Source organism: Acanthaster planci, linkage group LG02, assembly GCF_054643075.1.
Source record: "Acanthaster planci isolate LZ-2023a linkage group LG02, COTS_SCS, whole genome shotgun sequence".
Classification (NCBI taxonomy): domain Eukaryota; kingdom Metazoa; phylum Echinodermata; class Asteroidea; order Valvatida; family Acanthasteridae; genus Acanthaster; species Acanthaster planci.
The window spans coordinates 2,909,637-2,934,647 of record NC_141778.1 but is presented as its reverse complement, the minus strand read 5'-3'; the positions used below and the strand labels follow the sequence as shown (position 1 = coordinate 2,934,647).

Genomic DNA, 25,011 nt, shown 5'->3' with positions numbered 1-25,011 from the left:
TATAAATATTTGCGCGCAAGCAATACCAAGGAGCGCCGCCGCGCACAGTACAAGCACTACTGTGTACACGTACAGAAAGGTGGAGCGTGACTAAGAACAGAAGAAAAATTTGCAGGAACCGGTGTCGGATAAGAGTAAAGAATACGAAAACCTGACCTGGTTACAGAAGCATTCGTTCTATTTTCAATGTGCTCACCAGCCCTTTGTTTCATGGAGATTCTATAAAAGAATTCCCATTTTTGCTGCTCTATCCTGCTGTGAATCCTGCACACGAACATGCTTATAATGCACACGCTACGCCGTGATCTCCTCAAATTAGTACTTCCATGTACTAAAATCCATGCATAACAATGATTTATTTTGTAAAACTGCAAGCTTTAACACTGAGTTTTTCTTGAAATGCGTGTGTAAAGGCATCACCTTCAGACTGTAAACATTTAAAAGAAATCCTTCCCTTCAACATAAATCAAGAACACTAACTGGATATATTTTCATTAGTATTCTGATCACGGTGTTACGAAGCCCTTTCATATTTCTTTGACCGTTTTGACCGTCCATTGAGTTTGGTACGAGTAAAGTAAAAAAAAAATCTTCATATTTGATCAAAACTTAAAGCACGTGGAGATGCAGCACGCACAACCGACCGACGCCAAAGAAACCTGGCACGGCACGGTCAAAAATCTGTTGAAACCAACGTGAAATCTGTTGGCCCAATGCGCGTTTGGAAAGGGTCGCCCATATTGATTATCCGAATTAATTCAGTTATTAATTTGCAGGCAAATTCAAGTTAAGGAAGATGTGTAATGGTTTAAAGAAAATTTGGTAGTGGTCCTACCTGATATTGTTGACTCAAATTTATTGTATTCACTGAAGTCCAGATAATGGTAGGTCATAGTGAATGTGACTCGAGGGTTCTTAAAGATTAGTGACGAACAAACGTTTAAAGCATTACTGTAGTTTGTTTTGTTTTAATGGTGCCTTCAGCTACTCGGGCTATTTGCGAAAGACTCACCTTATCCAGTGATTGGTACTTTATAACAACATTATTAGCTGGTTAAATCACAAGATAAGCATGTCATTTGTGAACGCGGACGTTTAACAATAGTGCGCCTCCTAGAGTTTGCAACGCGTTAGTCAATCACAATGTGCGAAATCTGTCGACCCAGTGCGCTTTCGGAAAGGGTCGACAGATTCCGCACGTTTTGATTGGCCAACGCGTCGCAAACTCTTGGAGGCGCATTATTGTGAATCGCCCGTATTGTAAACAGAATGTACGTCTCAACTTGTTCAATAATACTCAAGGTAAAACTAAAATGATCATTAACGATATCAAAAAATAAATTGTAAAATAAAAAACACTCCTGAATCCCAAGTAAGAACGATGTCAAACCGTTCAGGTAGATTTCCTTTACTCCTGTGTAATAACAGCTAAAATGAACCAATTATATCAACAATTCAAATGTGAAACAACTGGCTGACAGCCACATAGCTACAAAAGGCATTTTGGAGTCCTCTTTTTTTTCCAAAAACAACTTGTATAGTTACAAAAATATTGCGTAGTGTCACACCCCTAGAGTTGTCCTTCCCTTAGGGACAGACCTTTGGTAGCTTAGACACGAATATATACACACCTGCTACTAGAAATTTATTTTGAGTGTACAATATTTACATTCATTTATAAAAGAACACAAAATAAGGATAATTTCTTATATTGACATTTTTGATTACAATACAAATGAGGTGATGAGCGCCTCTATGTCCCGCCACCATGATGCTTCTGTTTCTTCAAGTTGCGTTGTAGTCGGCTTCTGTGGCCTGTGGCTGACTCGGCAAGTTTCTGCGTCCCGCCGCCGCGGTCCAATCCTTCTGTCACCACCGGTCAACCGACTCCCTATTCCTCTTAACGTAAAACCCTGAAAATTACAACCATATTCCCATGTTTCTGGTTTTTCTGGCCAAGTTACATTTAACGCAAATATTCATTAATAAACTTGAAGTGTTATGAACTGTGTCAACTTCCAAGATAACGATAAATTGTTTCAGTGCTGCAACAAGCTCAACTCAAATTACTTAGACCAATTAGGATTTTATGCAATATCTCGGCGAATCTCATTTTCACTGCCTCAATATCTGGTTTCCAAAGGAACAAATGTCTAAAATAAATATCCAATATATCATATTTATACATAGCTAACTTACAGGAACTGGGCGTTTCCTGGCTTTCCGCTTCTCAGAACAGTCTGAACGTACATGTAATTTATTCTACTTCCATAATTAGAAGTCACTCAAGACTAACTCATTGACTCACGACTACAAGTAATTCAGGCTGGCTGCTGCCCTCTCCTCGGAATCCAGGAACGAACTGATCACATCAACCCATATCTTTTCTGTTTAAACCCGAAGGAAAAATTCCAGCACTGCCACGCCTCATTCCAAAGAACTCAGAATGTTTTGCGTGCTGCCCTTCATAAATATTCATTATTCAAATCAATGAATGAGTGGCTACATCTCCCAATAACAACTCAACTGGCACTCAGCCATGATTCTAGTAAGCTTGACTGACTTCAGGAATGTTTGGGGGTGGCGGCTCAGGAAAATAAAATCTTGTTTCACCACTAAATACCACGTTTATCTTTTCAACTCTTAGGGCCAAGATTATACGATATTATTAATTTAAGAGTAATTCCGATTTAATATCACTATGTGACACATAGGAAATAAGAACTTTAATTAAATTTATCGAATTACTAAGACCGTTGCTCCCTGTTTCAAACTTTGATTTTTTAACGACCTAGAACTCAGTTCCATTTTGGGCGAGGCCCTTCCCAGACACAGACCTGGAACAACGACAAGAAATTACCCTGGCCACATGAACTAGGAGTATGCAAATCAAGAGCGGAAAAATGGCTGAAACAGATGGACCCCAAAATATAGGCAAAAACATCCGCATGGCGCGCAAAAATGACAATTTATTCCGAAATAGAGGTATCTCTATTTCTCGATTGCATGGAACTAGAGAAATAATGGTACAGCCCAAAGTTTAGAACCAGGTCAAATGGTATAAAGAGCAGTCCTGTACATCAACGTTCTGTCCAACTAAAATAAAACATGAGGCATAAAAGGCACAAAAAAATAAATCATACAATTTTACTTTTTGTCACAATACTAATAGATATTTTGATCAACAGATGGGCATGATTATACAGTGATAATATAATCAGATTTTTTCCTAAATCTGACAATATATCGTCTTACCCATCATCAATTTTCACAACAAAGCAGGGAGTGCAAAGGAAATAGTAGACCATCTTAGTTTTTCTTCATTATTTCATTAAACGGAATATCAACTCAACGCTGATTATCAACGATGCTCATTTCACACCACTAGACTAGTGAAGAAACTACTCATCTACGGCTAGAACTGAATACGTTAAAACCTTCAGTTAAGCAGATTCAAAATTATATACCTTCAAGATGGTGTATAATATGCTAATAGACTGAGCGAAATGGAGCCCATCTTAGTACGCAAAACTGCCCGCCAGAAGATTACATTACAAGGAGAAACTCTCTTTTGATTATTCCCTAAATTTGTTGTTGTTGTGTTTTTTCTTTTCATTCTTTGTCTTCGTCATCGTCGTCGGGTTTATCTTTGTCATCTTGGCAGTCGCTCTCGTCACGCCCATTGTAGCAGTCTCTTTCCTGGTCGCAAACTAGACTGGTCTCGACGCACTGGAAGAATCCACAGTCAAATTCGTGCGGCGAACAAGTCACATTTGCTGAAAGGCAAAAAGAACCAGGCCAGTACAATGAGCGTGCACACTTCCAATCGAGGACAAGGTGAAGAAGAGGTAAAATTCAACTCCATCTCATTTCAAATTAACGCAATTCACTTGGAATACAAACGTCATGTTAGAAATCGTGTACATTCTTGAAAGACGACTGATTAAAGTGTAACACTGGAAACGGTGAGGAAAATCTGGTTCAACTTGTGCTCAGTAATACAGTAGAATCCACAAAAATCGCTTTGCGAAATGATCATACAATTCCCACGAGTTGGATATGATGGCTCGTATGCTTGTTGATCAAGACATGTTTAAAACAGAAATGGCTTTGAATGGCTCCTGCTGCTTTTACTGCCCTTGATGCACTGTATAAGGGCAAACACCAAAGTCATGCCAACAGAATATCTCACTCGCACACGAGCTGGTGACAAGATACCTGACCACGAAACACTTTTTGCCATTCAGATTCCTTGGTCGGTAAGTTAAGCCTGGTTTCCACAACGAGGTAAAGAGACGCAGGGAGCATCGCCGATCGGTTTCAGAGGATACACAACCATTTGGAAACACTTGACTGTGACCAACGCAAACGTCCACGCAGACAATTGGGCAAATTGGGTCAGGTTCAACTTTGCCAACATTACTGTCTGCGTTGAGTCTCGGACACATACCCTGGCATGACGGACGTACAACGATTTACCGGTCCCTCTCCCTTAGTACTGCTCATTTTGCCCATTTTCTCCTAATACATAACGTATGCAGCCCAAATCGTCCACGAAGTAGCCGACCATAAACAAAGTTCAAATACAACAATTTGGCTTTAGCAGGCGTCACTGTCACCTAAAAAGGACATTAATGTTCCGAGTTTTGGACGCTATTTTGTTTACTTTTTGGTGGATTGACGTCACACAGTGTCACTTGTGTGACTAACGTCTTTCAAGCCGTCAGCGTTCGTTACGACCACATGGAAACATTTGGACTCTACTGTTGATCTTTGATACTTAAAGGGGACTTACCTGATAGCTGTACACTGTGTGCAATCAAAGAAAAACCACTGGTGGAGACATTGCCGTCAGATGTAAAATTAAGCGACATTGCCTTGCCCACGGACAGCACGTCTGGTGGCTCCACTCCGCTCCATTCTACCAACAAGTCCTCGTCCTGGGAAGGGTCGATACCATCCCAGGCCCTGAAAAAGTCCGCCTCTTCCTGGGTGTTGAAAGTGTCGAAGGTGAGGAGAATTTTCCAGTCCTCTTCTGTCCAGATAGTCCAGGTCGCCATGATGTTATTTGGGTAGTTTGCCGGGTAAAGAGGCGAGAATATCCGATCCTTGCCGTTGGCAGGGACAAACACATTACGGTGTCCATCTGTGATTAAAGATTTGGGGGTTCAGGTGAGAATAAAATAATCCAACTGGGGAGTCCGTGTTTTTTTCTTTTTTTAAAAAAAAATCCCAAAATCTATGCTGAAAGAATCCGCTTAGCAGTGAAGGGAGTCAGCGTCTTCCATCTTGCCATGTATGTTATACATACAATGAATAGGTGAATCAAGTTAATACGAATTTTGCGAATGCAAACAGGTAGTTGATTTAAATAATATAGCACGCCCAAAGAATGCAGAGTTACAGGTGAAGCGGCATCCACATCGAAACTGAAATGAAAGTAAATGTTCCAACGACTCTCCTCTGTAATACTGCCGGCCTTTTGTAAAGGCGGCCACCGTTTACACGGTCCACTAATTGGATTACCAAACCCTTACTCCACCGAAATCGATGCCAAGATTAACAGTAATTCTTACCACAGTTCAGTTCATCGGCACCATCCAGGCAGTCGGGAACTAAGTCACAAGCCCAGAAACCATCGATACAGACGGACTTGCCACAGTCAAATTCATCAACTTGGCAATTTAGAACATCTGCAATAACAAAAAACCTTCGATTTGAGAACTTGAAATTTCCCAGTAGTGCAATTCCTATTCATTTGTAAGTCTTGGGCCACTTCAGTAGAAAAGGTCTCACTAGCAATATGATTAACCCTAACCATTCTGAATCCAACATGTTTTTCATAATTTCAATGGTCCCGAGGGGGTGCAGAGTTAACCATCTCCAGACAAATTTTACTGCAGAAAGTTGAAAAAATACTTGCTGCAGTTTTCTTACACAAGGCCTATTATTTATAAATCCCTAGGATAGTTTTTTATATTTTTTTTTTAATATTCCTTTTGGTGGAAACGCATCACGTGACCGTGTTTTAACATTTGATACTGCCTTTTGCAATGTGATAATGCCCGCGCTTGCACCTGGATATGAGACAGTTTAATAGATTCCGATTGGTCAAGAGTTCGTGAGCAGGCGGCGTGTGGAACTCGCCACGCGCGCCCCAAGTCCACATAAGGAGATTCTTCTGGATTACTTGCACAAGCAATACCATCAAATGGACGGGGATTGTTCGGGGAAATGAAAGTATTATTCTTGAACAAAATTAAAGGAAATTTATTGTTGATTTCCTTTGACTCTCTGTCTAAAATGGAATTTATGAATGGGAATAAATACGTACTTGCGACTCGGGCATTTAATAGTTGCGTCCATTCTGGTGAGCCAGTCTTAAATGCACGTTTGATTGAGACCAGCCAAGAACACATTTATTCCCTTGTTTAATTAAATTTCTATAAATCTTTCTCAGGAGTATTTCTAAATTAGACAAAGGGCTTCCCTGAAGTTAGGCTTACTGGATAATCATTCTTGCAAAGCAGCGCAAAACATTTTTGGATAGTTCCACAGAATAGCTTCATAAAAAGAGTCACAAAATATTTCTTTAATTATACCTGACGATGCAACACTGGTCACATGTATCACAAAGCCATCCTGACTGCTGAAGGGGCTCGTGGAAAATGTGATCCACACCACGGTTCCATTTGAAAGCAAAACCGGCGGGGTCTTGGAACCACTCCACGAAAAGAAACGGGTCGATGCGAGTGTCGAGTCGGCACCATCCCCAACACTGACCACATCGTAACTGTACTCTGTGCTGAAATTTGCGAACTCCGCTCGCAATTTTCTGTTTTCTGATGTGTGGACTACCCAAACAGCAAAGGCATTGTTGGGGTAACCGTTTGGAAAGTTAGGGGAGGTAATTTCCTTCGTTTCGTTCGAATCAACGAAAATGTTCTCTGGGACTGAAGTAAAAAACATATAAAGAGATTTCTACATCAAATATGATTTCATCAATTTAAAATTAGAATAGTAACTGAGCTTTAATTACAAAGTTGGGATGGCAGAAAGGCATTGTTGTCTTTTAAAGTGTAGCTGCAATGAATTTTTCTGCATCTTTGTACTTTTCTTCAATGCAGGAAAACTCATCCACACTCCTATTTGGTTAAATGCACTGAAAAATGCACACATTTAAACAATCAAAATTATCCATTATTTCTTGGACAATTCGGGGCGCTGTTGCTGTGAGGTCATCTAAGGAAAACATGGCTCAGGGCATAGGTATTTGTGTTGTATTGTAAAAGTATTTGTGAACCCACAATTTACTAACTGAAAACTTTTTGAAAGAAGGGTTGAATGTTTCTTATTGCTATGCACATCAACAACAACGATTCAGCTAAGAAGAGAAAACTTAGTGCAGGAAAACCTACAAAAACGCAAGACTTTTTTGCATACAAACCAATGTAACATTCAGGCTTCTTCCTGAGATGACATCACAGTTTTCCTCATGAATATGGAAATACTCAGCATAAAACCCCAAAAGGCATTAAATTACCCTGTCAAATAGTGAAACCATCAAGTTCAAAATAAATTTTACCGAGGCACAAAGGTGCATTTTACAGGTCTGTAGTCAAAATCATTGATTGCAGCTACCCTTTAAAACATAAACCGTGCATAAAAGTACTAAAACGGTATGTCGGTACTTCGAGTTTGTCATTTTCAAAGGGCTCTCACAATCAGACTTATATGCATGTTTGCCAATTATATAACTGCACAAAATCAGGAAAAAGAAACGTATCTTTGCTACCCAAGAAAGGGCCATGTACGTTTCTCCATACTACATTATAATATGAAATGGACCAATTAATTATCGGTTACCTGTTTCGCAAAGTGTTCCAGCAAAATCCTCTGGACATTCACAGAAGAAATTAAAGCCCGTCAATGCATGGCAGGTCCCGTTGTTTTGACAGGGGCCACCAATGCAACCTATGCGAAACAAATTTTTTGAAGTGAATAGACCACGTTGAAAATAGGGTAAGATGACCGCCTGTTGGCTGAACACCGGCTGTTTACTTACACTTTTTCAGGCTTTTCAACCACGAATTTCTTCAAAGAGTAGGCTGAAGGCCGGGGGCAATCCAGAAAATTAGTCTTGCAGGCAAGGTGGGGAGTCTTCAGTTTTGTCTGAATATTCTGAATATCTGAATATTGTCTCAAGTATAATGTCTGAAAACCCAGTCCACTTTTTTTTAGGCTTCACTGGGATTTGAAAGGGGGTTTTCTCTTCCGTCTCGGAAGCGGAGTCTACGGTGCATGTAACCCCACTGATCACTTTTAAACCACACGCCTTAATATTGTTTACCCACCGCAATTTACTTCATCGGTGCCGTCAAGGCAATGGGTCACTCCGTCACAAAATGACCGACGTGGTTCTATGCAGACTGAGTGTCCACAGTCATGAGTCATCGGGGGACAGGTCAGCTCACCTGCGAAGAGGAAAATGTCAAAGAAGAAAGTGAGCTCAATACTTCATTCAGCAGTATGAGAAAAAAGGTATGGCCTAGGTTTTTGTGTCAGAAAAGATTAGAAGGGCCGAAGACGAAGCCAATAAAAAGCAGTTGGAAAAAGTAGGGCATTGAATGTTGCTTACTGGTATCCGGCACACTGGTAACCGTGATGGACCACCCACGTTGAATGAAGCCTCCGTCGGTTTCAAACTTCAACCACATTTCATTGCTGCTTGACAATAAGGTAGGTGGTACATAGGCACCAGACCAACTGAGAAACATGCCTGTGTAGTTTTCACTGACGACCCCGTCTCCTACACGGAACAAATCAACCTCTGCTTCGGTGCTGAAAGCCGAGAACGTGATGGAGATCTTCTTGTCAGGGTCCGTCCGAAGGAACCACGTGAAGTCAATGTTGTTGGGGTAGTACCCCGGAAACAAAGGTGAAGTTATCTCCTCGGATTCCCCAGTCACGTACACGTCGAACTGTCCATCTGCAAAAGCAGACAAACAAGATGTGTTTACGAACACGTGGCAGCTCTTGTAACAGCTCAATATTTACACCGAACTTCCTCTATATACATCGGATTTCAAATCTTCCTATATTAATGCTGGCTTGCTATTGTTTTAAAAGTTTATCCTTCATTAGATGCAAGACTTCGACCCCATTAAATGTTGTCTTCAGGACAGTTTTTTGGGCATTTCTTAAAATTTGCTTGGAAAAGAATTTATATTTTTGGACAAGTTGGGGAAGTATGCAACATGACGTGAAAACAGCTTCAATTTTAATACACGGAAGTTTGGTTTAGTAAAAAGGAACAACTTTTGAGCTTATACCGCAATTCGACTCGTCTCTCCCGTCCAGGCAGTCCCGTTGAACGTTACAAGGAGTACCGCACACAGAATGTCCGCAGTCAGTTGTACCCGGAGGGCAGACTAGTGATTCTGCATCAGTAACCAAGGCAACGTGGGTGTGGTCAGTATTTGGCTGCGGATCCTCAAGCACAAGATTTAGATTTCTCCCAGCCGTTGGATATTGCTCATCGTGGTACCCAACCACAAAATAATTATGTATACCGCACAGACAAAGTGTAAATGTATTCCAGTTTGTCAGGGTACCAGACACAAATGATTCATTTTAACTAAAAATGTTCATTTTGGGCCTAAGTCGACTGAAACAACCTTTGAATTCTTGATGCCATCAGACTGGGACATAAAGCAATATTTCGGTCCAGTTCATCACATCAGCGAGCACCCAGAAATTTCAAAATAATGCAAGAGAAGAATTTCTCTCGTTTCATTCAAGAACTGGTCACATAGCACTAGTTGCCAATATATTCCTTGTATGATTAAAAGTATTTTCTTGTTGGCCTACAATAAAAAAAATTGCAGTGTAATCTTTAAAAGTCTGTGATGACAGATTACAAAAAACTCACCATTGGACGGCACACTGACGGCAGATAACGACCAGCCCCTTTTTGTCGTCGCTGAATTTGTGACAAATTTAAGCCACATCACCTGGTGACTGGATAACAGCTGAGGTGGCGTCTTGCCTCCGCTCCAGGCAAAGAAGACGGTATCTTCGTCCCCGCTGTCGCCACCGTCCCCCGCTGTCAGGAAATCGGCTGCGGCTTCCGTGACAAAGCTTTGAAAGGAGATGAGAATCCTCCGTTCTTCTGTCGTCTGGATGACCCAAGAGAGGTCCAGATTGTCTGGATAGTCGTTTGGATAAGCAGGCGAGGCTAGACGGACTGTTTCATTTTCATCAACGAATATAGAATTCCCACCTGCGATAAATGATCAAGTTTGTTGGGAACAGATTTAATTAAACAAAATTTCAATTCCGTAAGTCAATGCTGTGCTCCATCACAAAACAAACATAATTAAGCACCAAGACCACACTGACAATTACTTTCGAATACTGACGGTATACTTCAACTACACTTGAACACCGCCCCCTTGATACATGGATGTGTATAGGCCTGCAAAATATAAGCCCAGGATTCTAGACAAAAAATGAGGCTGTGTCCCCGCTGTTTCATTTTTCAGGTCTAATTCTTGCCCAACGGCCAAACTCAAAGTGACGAAAAAGCACGCAGAGGTGTTTGGCCCTTCAAATGAGGCATTAAGGTGTCATCTTTTTCAGATGCAAAAGGCAAAGGCAAAATGTGCGAAAGATAATTGGCGGTTTATTAAGACTTACCGCAGCCGTCCTCATCGGACTCATTCAGGCAGTCTGCCTGGTAGTCACACTGCCAGGTGCTGTCGATGCAGACCGACTGTCCACAGTCAAACTCGTCGGCAGAACAGTTCAAAGTCACTGGAAAGGAACCAAGGACAACAAAGCAATTATTTAGTCTACTTCAAAGATGGATGTAAATTGATTTTGGATTTTTGTTCTGCCCGACATGGAGCAGGGAAAAAATCCAAAATTAATTTACATCTCCCCGGCGCAAATCCATCTCTGAAATAGTTGTTCGCGGTACCCCGTGCTACATCTGATTTGAACCAGCCAGCCTACACCGGCAAGCTCGGTGGTCGAGTGGTTAACACGTCTGCACTAGTAAGCAAGGAGTCGTGGGTTCGAGTCCCACCCGAGTATGCTTGTGGTTTTTTTCACAAGCCTTTCGGGGGCATAATCAAAGTATAAAGTGTTAAAATATACGTCGGGCAGGGCAAAACTCAAAAATAAATTATTTAGTCCGCATAAAAGAAATCTGCCTCAGATGAAACGAGTTTCAATAAATATACACAGGTCTTCAAAGTACAACTTGAAGGACTGAGGGATAAGTTAAAAACGAACTAAATGAAACTTTTGCATTTACAAAAGAGTCCAGATTATAATATTGTTTACATTCATGTATGAGTTGCCGACCCCTTTTCTGACCGATTTATGCTCTGCGAATTATGTGATGTGAAGACAAAAAGCCGAACACACTTTCAATTTGACCTCGAATTCCTCTTGTTACCCTTATATTTTGAAGTGGCCTTTAAAAATGAAAGTGCAAGTTTGCATATTGTGTTTGCTCACCGTTCGACGAAACGCTGCTGGCTGTCACAGAAAAACCGCTTTGAGTGACCAGCTGGTCTGATGTAAATCTGAGCACAACTGTTTTTCCGTTTGAAAGTAAAGCTGGTGCCCTCTTTCTTCCACTCCAAACAAAAAACTCGGTACTGTTTCCATCTTCGCCGCCTCCATCTGAGACCCTCACAAAGTCGAAAGACACCTCTGTGTCAAAACTCGAAAAGTTAAGGAGAATCCGATGGCCTTCTACTGTTTCGATGGTCCAGGTTACGTCAATGCTTGTCGGGTAGTTGTCTGAGTAGTTCGGTGATTGTATTTGAGTTTCTTCCCCTGCGTCGAGGAAAACAGCCAGCCTCTCTGGGACTAAAGGTGGGGATTGAAGCATAGTGAGAAAAATGTAACGTCCGACACAAAAAATGAACATTCCTTGGTAAGGATTTCTTGATCGGAATTGGATCTTCGCCAAATGTGTTTTCTTGGCAGTTTTCTGGTCCTTTTGAATTGGGTGTTCCTCTTCAAGAAAGCAACTTCCAGTGTAAAGATGAACAATTCCATCTGCTACTTCTTCTTTTTAATTTGATCTGCACTAAGATGAATATTTTGGCCTTTTTTGCCTTGGGTCTTTCCTTTGATTTTCTTGGTTGCTGTTAGAAGTTCACCTGGTGTTTACGATGTGAGTTACGTTAGAAGAAGGATGAAGAACTGAATTTGAGAAGTCAAGAATTCTCAACTGTTTTCTCGATCTTAGTGCCTGGAGTATTTTTTTCCAATTATGCAATTTCTGGAAGTCCTAAAAATCAATGTCCCGCCGACACCGAAGCTTAGCTAAAATTACTGAAAAGGTACTGTTGCAACATGCATTGTGGAAAAATGCAAGAGTTAATGCAGTCGTTGAACAAAAGTTATTCATGGCGTCATATCAGTAAAGGCGCCTTTCCATTTGCCCGTCAACACTTGCGCCAAGCGCTGCGTTTCGGCCGAACGCAACACACGCGTGTCGATTTCTGTGTTCGTGAAAGTGTAACGCGTGAACGCATCGTGTACGCAACGCACCCCAAAAAGTATATATATGGAAAGGCACCTTTACTCGTGGGAAAAGATACATCCCTGGCTACAAATTAATTTCACTTTACAAAAAACATTGGGTTGATCGAGAAAATAAGTTTACCTATCTCGCACATCTGCCCGTATAAATCACTTGGGCACGCACACTGAAAACCGTAGAAGGACACAGGTTGGCAAGTTCCATTGTTTAAGCAGGGGTCGGCGACACAGCCTGTATTTACAAAAGAAATTAAAAACATACATTCTGATCACGTTCAAACGGCAATAATCAGACTGACCTGCCCTGCAAAGTCACTAACTTCAGCCTGTTGCAACATCTTATGTCCCGATTTCATGGAAACTGTAGATAGAGCAATACATTCGCGATAGCCCGTTTTTTTGGGGGGTGACTCCTAGTCTTTGTGCTTGTTGCACTGCTAATTAATTAATGATCGAAACTTACCGCATAAAAATTCGTCACTCGTGTCCACACACTCTGCCGACCTGTCACACCTCCACGCGGCATTTATGCATACCGACTGGCCACAGTCGAATTCGTCGACGGTGCAGCTCAACACATCTGTTTTAACACAGAAAATGAATAAAATTACAAGTATGTATGGTGTAAGTGAATGTTTCCACAAGCCTGAATTACACCGACGTAATAGTACATATTAATCCCTATAATAAAAAATTAAATGACTATTGTGAAACATGTTTACGTTGTGTGCGTCACGGTGTTTTTCTTTTCGGGGGGGGTGTTTGTTAGTTTGGGTCTCTTTTTTTTTCAAGGTGCGGATTTACATTAAACTGTTATTTCCCCATTGAATTTTGTCATTAAATACCTTGAAGGTTATGTTCATCCCTCACTGGTCAAACTATAAAATGCATATTGGTCAACCCCAAGTCTAATTTAACACAAAATTTTGTAGACAATCGCATTAATGAAATTTCTTTGTAATAACTTTTGCAAATTTGGACAAGAAAAATGCAAGTATCCTTGGACTATGGTTTACAGTGCGCTGATGTACCCAAACACAAATAACAACGAAACTTTTGCAAAATTTAACAATCGATTGTATCTTCACATTTAAAGCAAGGGGAAAAAATCGTTAACATATTCTCAGTGAACTGTAGCAACTACAGCATGATCAACTGAAATTTATTTTCTTACATATAATGCTATACAGACTGTCAACAGTACATATTATTAATCAGTACCTGTTGAGGGAACGCTTGAAACGAGAAGCTTGAAGCCACTTTCAACTACGAAAATATCGGACGTGAATCGTATCCAGGCTGCATTCTCTCTGGATAGCAAATATGTCGGGGGTTGTTTCAGCGTCCCACTCCATATTAAGAAGCGAGTAACGGTGTTCAGATAATCTGTGCCGTCGCCAACCTGGAAGAAATCGTATCCAAGTTCTGTCCCAAATTCGACAAATCGTATCCGGACTTTCTCGTCTTCGTCCGTTTGGATGATCCACACATTGTCGTAGTAATTTGGGTATGCGTCGGGAAAGTTCGGTGAAATTATTTCCACTGTCTCGTTTCCAGTAATGTTGAAGTACTCTGGAACTAGAATTCAAACAGGACAGCAAGGTAAAACCTCATTTAACCGATCATTTGTTTTGATAAAAAGAAGCATGTAGGGGAAAGGTTAAAGCCATATCCGAAAATTTGGATGAAGCATAGCGTTGCTACCAGTGACCCGACTGTTCTATACAGCGGAATGCTTCGTGCAGCCAAATGTGGGATTTGGGATTTGTTAGGGGCTGAGGCAATTTTTATGTCTTTAAAAAATTAAAGATCATGCACTTGAAGTGTAAGTATGTGTGGCAAATGGCAAAATCAAACTAAAACACTTCGTTTGAATGGCACTAAGCAATAAATTTTTCAGAACAAGGAATTTAAAACAGTGCATCATTAATAATAACTAGGTTCGTTATTTCTCTGTTTTTATAAGAATGAACCCTCGATCAACAATGCCTAAATATGTTTTGCTTTCTCAAGTTAAAGTACAAAATCTATACAGGTTTATTTTTTGTTCGCGTTTATGTAGCGGGTCTTAATGAGGTGCGTAATATTCCAGGTCAAAGTTAGGAAGAGGAACTGTGACTTATATCTTTTCTTACCCGAGTCGCAGTTTCTTCCAACGAATCCCGGCAGACATTCACACCGGTAGTTAGTCAGGCCTACTGGGTGACACGTTGCATTATTTTGACAATTACGCAGATCGCATCCATTCAAAGCTGTACATAATAATGAGAAAGCCTGAATTTTTGTTTCTAAAACTGCCCTGAACGATCTTTCGGGCCTATTACTCCATGTGTCACGTTTTAATGTGCCTTTTATTTTTTTAAATAATTGGCTTTACATGTTCACTCAATCATGACACTAGTGATCATTTAACCCTAACAGTCCTCAGTCCCCCAATAGGTGAAGGACTGAGGGCTGTTAGGGTTAACATCTTGGTTTCCATGAAGCATTTGAAGCAAGATAAGGGACGGAGAGAACCCCTAGCCTTTGTGTTGGTCATTGTTTGATCGGAATCTCAGGAATTCTTTACAGACTTCTAGGGGGGAATGTGTTAGGTAACAATAGTCTAGAGTGTGTATAGGGATTGGACAGGTAAGGGGGTACCCCTCCGTCCCATATCTTGCCTAGTATACCATGGACAAGAACAAATTCAGAGGATCTCGATTCACTTGAACATCGAGACCGTATATGTTCCGTATTCCAACGAGGCAAGACCAGTTTTCTACAGACACCAATAGGGAAAACCTGACGCCATGCTAGCTCCAACGAGCTTTAGGTGAATTTGAGCATGACGGCTTCGCCGAGAAGAACGATCACACGTGCGCGTACATCTACTTTCAATTGTACCGGCTACATAATGAAGACTGATTGTTGGACTGACACATCGTTGGGTGCTTATCTTTTGAGTGGGGTGTAGAGCCTACGGCTTTTAAATCAGGGACACTAAAATCCGTTTAACCTTTGAGGGAGCTTGTTCCACTGAGTTGCAGAACGAGAAAAGAATTACACCTGGTAGCGTTCTCCGGCATAATGGAATTTTGTAAGCCTCTTAGTTTTCTGTTGAAGCAGAAGCGAAGGTTTGCTACTGAGGAGATTTCAGTATTGTCCCAATACTTGAAGTTCGATCATAACAATTCAAAACATATTTTGGAACACGCCACCGCACTATTTCTAGTTGACTACTGAGCTTTTCGTACACAGACCGCGGACTACTAAGCTGTACTGTGTTCTAAAATTAAGGACAAGTCCATTCACCTTAATCCTTACCTCATAATTTACCACAACCTGTCTGCAATGCGCTGTATTTTGTGCATGCGCTGTACATATACAAAGTTCACTGACACAAAGCAAAACACAAAAAACAAACAAACAAATAAAAACGCACGAACAGCGAAGACTTACGACGGCAGTTCTCGTCTGACCCATCTATGCAGTCTTCAACTGAATTGCAAACCTGGAAGTTGGGAAGACAGACAGCATGCCCACAGTCCCACATATCAGACGGACACGTCAGGGCACCTGAAAGAAGTTCAATAACAAAATGGTCTGAAACCTGAGAATTTAGTCCTCTCGAGCAGCTGCCCGAGAAAAAACCGATGTCACTTTGGCACAAGACAGGCAATGGGAAATGGATATACTACCATAAATGGTAATATTCTGTATAAATATCTAATCCACAACTACTGTGTTTTATGTTGTACATGCATATTCATATTGTAATGATATTACACATTAATCTGTATTCCACCATTGTAACTCTGTAGAAATGAGAAACTTTTACCTGTGGCGGGAACACTTCTGACGGTGAAATAACCATCTTCGGGGAGGTTGCCTTGCACATAGACCCAAGTAGAGTTCCCATACGACAGCAGAAGAGGGACGGCCCTCCCTCCCAATCCACGTCTGTAGAACACGGAGGCCTGGTCCTTGGGATCGTTCCCGTCCCCAACGATCAGGGCGAATGGAGACACCTTCCCGAAGAACTCCACAAAGGTCATTTCGATCCGCCACTGGTCCTCCGTGCTGATGATCCAGGTTGTGGTCGAGGAGTTGGATGGAAAGGTCAAATTAGGTCGGATGGTCAAGGAGTCGTTTGCACTTAAAAAGATGATTTCGAGTCCTTTGTGAAAAGAATGATCAGTATAATCATGGCTGATTAATGGGAAAACTTCATAGGAAAAAATAAAAACAAGCACCAACTCCCAAAACAGACTGCTTAAAGGAACCAAGAAATGAATTTTTCTTAAAATCACTTTTGTATCTCTATTGTGTATCTCTGTACTCGTCTTCCATTTGTGAAGATTGTTTGACATCTTTTTTGAGTTATATGAACTGAGCGGTGCACTTTTTCAAACATTAAAAATTGCCCAAGCATTTCTGGACAAATGAGGGCGCTTTTGCTCTGATGTAAATCCAGGAAGACAAGGTTCAGGTTGCATGTTTTCATGTTTAAATTGTGAATCCCAAATTTGCTATATGGGAACATCTCTGTGAAAAGGAATTTTGCTGTATTATTGCCATATACTCACAAAGCAATAAATTGCCACAGAAAACAAAATTTGCCATAGCAGTGGTTAAAAATATCTAGAAAATTTCAGTGCACAAATCAGTGCAACGTTGAGATTCAGTGCCTTGGATGACATCATAGTTCTGCTCATGAATATGCAAATGTGCATTAGCATAAAGCAAAAAAATCGAAATATGGATTTAAATTGCAAAACAAAAATTCAAAATAAGGTTAATTGAAACCCAAAGATGCAATTTCAAGAGGTTTTAGTACAATTTATAAAAAATATTTCTATTTCCTGGTTCCTTGAAAGATTTCATAAAATATCCAATACCTGATTTATGCGTGTCCAACAAATCGGTATGTTTGACATCGAATCTGCCAGTTCTAAAAGCCAGCTATTGTCAAGGAAAAGCATGTTCGTGGTTTTGCTCCATGGTTGTTTGGTTTTCGGCTGATTTGTCTCGTTTAGGTCAACTTCTAGCGACATCACTGATTTACATTTTCTGAGATGTAGTCAAATATACTGATAAATGTTTATTATTGTTTATAGTTTATATGTGTATTTGTAAGCCAAAAGGGGAGAGAAAAGGCGCACACTTTCCGCTTGTCAAACGAAACAAATTCTGAGACGTTTGGGATTCTGAGAGCAGCTGAAGTACACCGTGATGTAATAAAGCACTGATATTTGAGAAGAAAGACCTTAAAATACAACCAAATCCTCTACTGCGAAAAGCTTATTCAGTTACTCACTACTTGTGTCGGGAGTGGTGGCAAAAGTTATAGGCTCTGTTGGCGCTTCTGTTGAAAAGCTTCCAGTCTGTGCTACTTCAGTTGTTTCCAAGTCTGCTGTAGTGGCAATTACACCAACCACCGGATCGGTATGTTGATTACTTGTGGGAGAGTCAGTGAGCTCATCGGTGGGGCCTCTTGGTGGGTTAGTCGATGGGACAGTTTGTGGACCGGTCGCTGTTACAGCTGGCTGATGGGTTGCTGGTTGGACTGGCGGAGTAGTTTGTTGGTGGGTTGGTGGATTAGTTCGGGGTTGGGTTGGTGGATCAGATGGCGGGGCAGGTGGTGGATTAGTTGGTGGATTAGTTTGAGGTCCACTGGGCGCCACTGTCTCGGTTCTTTGCGACTGTGTCGACATATCGGCAGGAACAGTTACTGTGTTTTCCCCAGATGGTGCGATTGTAGCTTTAATAGAAAGAAACATCATATGAAAATCAATTTTATTATACCTTTGATTTCGAGACAGATGAAGCAACATCATTGCCAAAAAGTCTAGAATTGCATCTTTTCATTCAACAGTCCTGCCTCGATTTCATAGAACAAAGTAACGCGTCGATCAATACTAAAGAATTTGTGCTAAATCTCTATCTTTTGTTTTATACATTTTTAAAGGAACTGAAGTGTAGTTAATACTTATTTTAAGGCTGAGAATATTTCCAAGTTTAGCCTCTCCGTTTGAATCTGAATTGTTCCTTTGGTAACCTTGGTTGTTATTCTTCGGGACCAGCATGTACGCGCCCGACCGAAAGCTGCATATATGTAATCACCAGAGTCAACTGTAACACCGCTGATGTCTAGCCCTTCGCAGCAACCCGGTTGGTTTATGCCGTTCTGGATAAGCTCCCTCACGTCATCTACAAACATCCGTAGGATGATGTTCAGGTCGGATGGAGCTTCAACAACGTCGATAACAGCACGGAGGAAAAGAAGTCTTATTCTGGCAAGGACACTCCCATCACTGGAGGAGAGAGACGCAAGCAAACGTCCACAAAGAAAATTGTTTCAATGTGTTTTTCTTATGAAACAAATTCCATTCTTAACCAAAATTCAATTTTCATACAGACATTTGCTTTCCGCAATCGCACATTTAAATGTAAAAAAACTTATAAAGTATTCACAACGCAGGCTATTCACAAGAGTGCGCCTCCAAGAGTTTGCAACGTGTTCACCAATCACAGTGCGCGAAATCTGTTGACCCTTTCCACATGCGCATTGGGTGGACAGATTTCACACATTGAGATTAATCAACGTATTGCGAATTTTCAGAGGCGCAGTGTTGTGGATCGCCCGTATTCCAGGATGAATTTGTAATCTAAATTTTGATTGAGGCCTCAGGCAGGGTTCAGTAATTTTCATTAAAAAAGTGTTCAGTTTATTTTCTAATTCAAGATTTCTTCAATCTCACCTGAAGCCAAGAACAGTCACTTGCCGGTAAACGCCTCTAAGATTGTTGTCTCCTATTATTAAGTTGCCAACCTGTTGTCAATCAAAATTTCTCAGACTTAACAAAATGAATGCTATAATATTTTAAATGTAATTTGGAAGTTTTACTAATTTGAAAAGTATTTCCACTAAAAACACCCTTTTCACTACTTATGTGAAGGCCAAACCTTCTGAGCATAAGGCTTGTGTACATGTGCATAAATTCCAGGGGTGGGGTTGGGCAATTTAATCATCCCCATTTTGTGAAGATTTGTTTTGACTTCCCAGCAACAGAAAATGCTGTCACTAAAACAGGAAGCAGAATAAAAAGTCATGCCACTCTGCTGTAAGATTCTGCATGACACAACATAACAGAATCACAAACATCAGCCTCTATACAGAGTCACATGGTGTCATGATTCCCCATCCCACTTTTCAAAATTTTATGGTAGGGTAAGTCATCTCTCTTTCTCCCCCCTCCCATTTCCAGCAACAACAGTACTTCACAATCTAAGCATCAATTAAACACTCTCTATACCTATATTTTTGTCTTTAACAAGATAGTTCAAATCAAATTTTTACCGTGGCTGTAACTTTATCTTGAAGATTCTGGTAACCCTCAGACATTGGGTTGTTGTACTCATCTCGAAACGTGTCCTGAATTGTCAGTGTCATGAACACAGTAACTGGACCTACAATACCAATTGATCATAGAAGTCAATAATGTGTGGTCTACCCAATTATGGTCATGGGCCTAAGTGTAATGTCAGGCTGCACTTTCCCCGTGCCAGCACTTAATTTCAGTTCGGGATCGTCCAATTGTTTGGGGTCGATGCTATCGTTAGCGCTTGTAAGCAAAGCCTGCGACCACTTCATTAGACTGCTGTGCAGCAGCAAGGCATGTTTTGGCAGCGTGACGGTTAAATATTTCTGCCATTGAGCGATTATAATTGGTATAATTGCACTTACCGGACAAAGCAGAATTTCCTGGGTCCCCAGTACCAGAAGTAATCCCAACTAAAAAAAAAAGAAATAAAAGAAAATGAAAGACAACAACGCAAGGGATCACTCTTCAAGATCAACGCTGCAAAGAAGACAGACATGGATGAAACAACTTGAAGTAAGGTAACCACAGAAGAGATTCATTCGAAATGTGGAAACTACATAGGGCCTATAGACAAAAGCTAGATAAATACTGAAGAACTATTGTTTCTATGTTGAGATGACTTTCATCTTCTCGGTGTGATCTACATGTGTAATTTGCCTGTTTGTAAATTCTTTGCATATCAAGTAAATAAATAGCAACATTATATTACGCTAAATTTTCACATGGAATTAGGCCTACCTGTGGGTGAGACTGTACTGACGTCAACCAAACCCGGCAACCCTGCAATAAAGTCATGGGTAGTAACAGGTGTAAAATAGTCCAATATTAGGTGTTCAATAATTAATAGGCAATGCTTTGAGTTTTTTCGCGTATAATTTTCAGAAATAATGACTGCCTTATAGGCCTACGGTGCCTACCTGCGAAATAGAGAGCAACAAAGATCCCTAATCCTACGGTCAAAACAATGGCGCAAGCTATGAAGAATACGAGTGCGATTCGCGCGCAGAATCTCTGTCCGCTCCAACGATCATCAGTCAGCGTGTCACCGCCAAATGCCAGCCGGTGACTGGTGCCGTAGGGCGGTAGGGCATTCCGGGTCATGGCACGCCCTCCGGGACCTTGGTATTGGTAGAACGGGTCGATGTGGTTTTCGTGTATAAAACCATTGTTGGAGAAACTCTGAAATATTGAAGAAGTTGCAAAAATTTATTCAGTACATGTATAACGTACAACGTAGCAACCCGAAATAATCTACTAATCTAACTGATGATGGACCTTTAAGAGAAAAACGAGTGAATGTTGCAGATTAATTTGGGAAGATTTTTCTCTCTGTCTCTTTCTTCAGATAGCTTTGCAATAAGCAATGAAGCAGCTGCTCAAAGTGGAAAAGTTTGGATAGTAGTTAATGATTCTGGGGATTAATAAAGGTTAATGTTATATTCCTACTTGGAGAGCAGTTAGGATATACATCCCACGGCGGTTCAGTTCCGTTAGTTACAACATAATTTCGATCTCGCCGGTCAGTAGCGGTCATTTGATTGCAATTCATGAAAAGCATCTATCACAGCCCTCACCCGATTACGGGCAAACTTGATAATTCATTCCTAGACCAAGCCTGGTATAAAGGGTGTAAACAGAATTTTGCTCAAGGTCACCTAGTGGTCACTAACGGTCACTTCAGGAAATACAAAAGCGGCTTCTTTTGCAGCATTTTCAGCGGATTTAAGCTGTAGGCCTATTTAGTCAAAAGCTTCCTTGTCCGAAGCTCTGTATAGGCTTTTTGCCAGTGGCGTAATTTTTGCCAGAAATTAGGGGGGGGTGCGATGGGGGAATGGAGAAAGGCTGCGGGGATGACTTGCCCGGCCATGAAAATTTTGAAAACGGGGGGTGGGGGAGGGGAACGCCACGTGACGTGACTCTATACAGAGGGCAATGTTTATGATAGTGATGTACATCTGTTCTATTCAGAATGATATATTTATGGCTTAAAAAAGTCGCTTTCCTTTTTGAGTGATCTTGAATGCATTCTAGTCGTTGGAAGTCAGAAGATTCTTCACTTTTGCTCACCACAAAAGGATGATTCAATAGCCCATCCCCCATCTTAAAAAGTGGAGGATCCCTGCCATATGTTTTACGCCCATGGTTTGTGCAGCTTTCAGTCAAAGATAACTCAATGTTTAGAAGTGGTTATTTTCTGACAAAAAATGACAAAAGGCTTTCTGTCCTTTGTCATCACGTTCAGCCATGTTTGATCAGGTATTGGCCTCTTCACTGGTTTCATGCCCACTAACTGTTTGCAGAAAGGATACTGATTTTTTATCCTCACTTTTTCCACAGGTTCGGCCCAAGTTTTTTAACTATGGCCTCTTGTAAGTTTCCTACGGACTGTTTCCAGATTTGGGCTAATTGCCCAGGGGTCACCATGGTCGTTTTCGTACAAAACATGTGAAATGCTTCCTTTCTTAATTTTAGATTCTGAAAAGCAAAATTAATCAAGGTGTGGTCCGTAACAGCCCTCTTAAGAGAACCTGGTGGTGTCAGCTGATACATCGTGGGCTGATACATACACGTATTCCGTTGGGCAGGTGATGGAAGCTTAACTGGTTAGAAATTTTACATTATCGCTTAATGACGGTATATTATCAGTCAGTTTGTGATACATATCGTCGGTTGTCGATACATTATCCGTTGGCCATTATATCATGGATCAAACAACACATAATGGATTTGCATACATTATCAACAAATTTGTCACAACTAATCGCGCGACGATATATATGGATACACGCAGTTCCATGCCGTTACGCATCAGCCGACAACTTCCAGCGGTGTTGTATTTTCATTGATGTATCTCATGGCTATGTTCATAGTCAGCGAACCCGACAAATTCTGTAACTTTCCACGGCATGGTACTGACGAACCCAAATAAACCTTATCATGTCACGTAGTATATACCAAACTTGTACAGTGTTAAACCATTCTAACATCAGAGTCAAATGACAAGTAACCGAGTTTGTACTCACCCGTCCATTTCTCTGGGAATATTTTCCTCGAAAATCCATATTTCCGCTGATATGAACTGACTGGCCGCCGCTTCGCGACTCTCATCCGATGAGAGTACTTTATACCCTGTGCACTGGGTGGTGCTGTGGCCTTGGCGAATTCGTAAACAGGTACACACAAACTCTTACGATTTCAGACAGAACGACGTTCATGGGCTCCTTTCATGACAATCACAGGAACGAGCGGCGGCTGCAAGCCTACCCAGTCAGGGCCACAGAAACGAGGTCATCCCGCTTCTTGTTTCCCCCAAGAGTGACCCGTTATTAAATTTCTCCATGCATTCTGTTTTTAATAAAAAGGGACTAAAGCACTCATCATTCATGGTCAGTTACACGTGAATAGACCAAACAAACTGACCCGCCACTGCAAGTTGACAGTTTACACAAATACTCTCGTGAACGCCATTTTCCAGGGTGTTGCCTGAATTCATTCGATTGAAAACATTTTTTTGAATGGAATGGCGGAGGTTTTTCAATGTATCTTAAAACTGAAAGAAAATGTTGTTTCGAACTGTAAATAATTCCTCACCACAGACTGGTATTAATTTGCCGTGAATACTTCTACTCTCCAGCCTCCAAAATAAAAAATTACCCTTGCGTCCAATTTGATATGGCTGACCAGTAAAATCTATTTACCACTGTTTAAGTATATGATGCCTTATCATAATTTGGTACTCTTTGTGTGGAGAAGGAAGACAGGTATGGTGTTGTATAGCTTCCACAGCAATTTGTTACAATTTTCAGGAGCAAACAGGTTTTAATTTGCAAGTACAAGCATTTTCAAAAGATCGCTACCGTTCATCACACAATGATTTGCCCTTGAAAACACAAGCTTTATTTGTCGCACTGGTGTTTTCATGCAGAACGCGGTGTAGTGTATTATTGGGCGATGGGTAAGCATTGGAGGCGAGATTAACATCACTCTGCCTATTATATATTTGGTAGCCTGAGACAAGGTAGGAAAGAAACGCTCCGACAAACTCAATCCTGCCCATTTTGTAGTTATACCTATATTGTGATGGCCGAAAGACTATGGTGTACATTCAGGCCACATACACTGCGCCTTAAGAGTCATTAAACAGCGCGATTAGAGTTGTTTCACTGCACGGTGAGAGCTATTTGACAGCGCAGTGAGTGTTTAAATTAATATTTGGCTGATCTGATGGTTTGCTCCAATCTTCGTGCTTTGGTCCCAGTGTCCCAGTCTCAGTGCTAATAAGTTTGAATTTCCAGTAAAGGAACGAGGCCAGAATCTTCCTGGGAGTCACGAGATGGCGCAATGTCTCTTACTTACTGCGCCGCTGAACAACATTCACTGTGCTGCCAAAAAACCCTCACTGCGCAGTGCCTAACTCTCATCACCCAGTGCCTAGCAACTCTCATCGCGCAATGCTTTACAACTCTCATTCCGCAGTGCCTAACAACTCATATTACGCAGTGCCTAACAACTCTCACCGCGCAGTGCCTAACAACTCTCATCGCGCAGTGCATAACAACTCTCATCGCGCAGTGCCTAACAACTCTCATCGCGCAGTGCCTAACAACTCTTATAGCCCAGTGCCTAAAAACTCTCATTCCGCAATGCCTAACAACTCTCATTCCGCAGTGCCTAACAACTCTCATTCCGCAGTGCCTAACAACTCTCATTCCGCAGTGCCTAACAGCTCTCATTCCGTAGTGCCTAACAACTCTCATCGCACAGTGCCTAACAACTCTCATTCCGCAGTGCCTAACAACTCTCATTCCGCAGTGCCCAACAACCTCATTCCGTAGTGCCTAACAACTCTCATCGCACAGTGCCTAACAACTCTCATTCCGCAGTGCCTAACAACTCTCATTCCGCAGTGCCTAACAACTCTCATTCCGCAGTGCCTAACAGCTCTCATTCCGTAGTGCCTAACAACTCTCATCGCACAGTGCCTAACAACTCTCATTCCGCAGTGCCTAACAACTCTCATCGCACAGTGCCCAACAACTTTCATTCCGCAGTGCCTAACAACTCTCATCGCGCAGTGCCT

The 25,011-nt window shown here is 41.3% G+C and overlaps 1 protein-coding gene across 2 annotated transcripts; it reads right to left on the bottom strand.

Annotated features, from left to right (window-relative positions):
- Nucleotides 1–839: 839 nt before the first annotated feature.
- On the bottom strand, nt 840–24,113 carry LOC110975380 (CUB and sushi domain-containing protein 1-like). Of its 2 annotated transcripts, XR_015423389.1 has the most exons (26): nt 22,955–24,113; nt 20,849–21,110; nt 20,670–20,711; nt 20,294–20,341; nt 19,907–20,016; nt 19,308–19,378; nt 18,670–18,860; nt 17,864–18,307; nt 16,385–16,723; nt 16,006–16,122; nt 14,700–14,816; nt 13,786–14,142; nt 13,028–13,144; nt 12,689–12,796; nt 11,527–11,883; nt 10,699–10,815; nt 9,932–10,282; nt 9,333–9,440; nt 8,639–8,989; nt 8,355–8,474; nt 7,867–7,974; nt 6,603–6,953; nt 5,577–5,693; nt 4,796–5,146; nt 2,200–3,776; nt 840–1,913 (listed from the first exon to the last, which is right to left on the bottom strand). XR_015423389.1 is itself a non-coding variant. In XM_087130069.1 (25 exons), the coding sequence occupies exons 1-25, from the start codon at nt 22,991–22,993 to the stop codon at nt 3,613–3,615; spliced, it is 4,857 nt and encodes a 1,618-aa protein (XP_086986195.1). In that variant the 5' UTR covers nt 22,994–24,113; the 3' UTR covers nt 840–3,612. The 2 variants fall into 2 exon arrangements, 1 of the variants encoding a protein (XP_086986195.1); XM_087130069.1 differs by having other exon boundaries at nt 840–3,776.
- Nucleotides 24,114–25,011: the final 898 nt, after the last annotated feature.

Excerpts from the sequence above, each read along its gene's own strand:
- LOC110975380 (XM_087130069.1), bottom strand. The coding sequence starts at position 22,993 with ATGGATTTTCGAGGAAAATATTCCCAGAGAAATGGACGG. Across the intron at positions 18,308-18,669 it reads CGGTGTTACAGTTGACTCTG|CTACAATCGCACCATCTGGG; the intron begins GTGATTACATAT and ends TTTCTATTAAAG. Across the intron at positions 3,777-4,795 it reads ACACAGTGTACAGCTATCAG|CAAATGTGACTTGTTCGCCG; the intron begins GTAAGTCCCCTT and ends TTTGCCTTTCAG.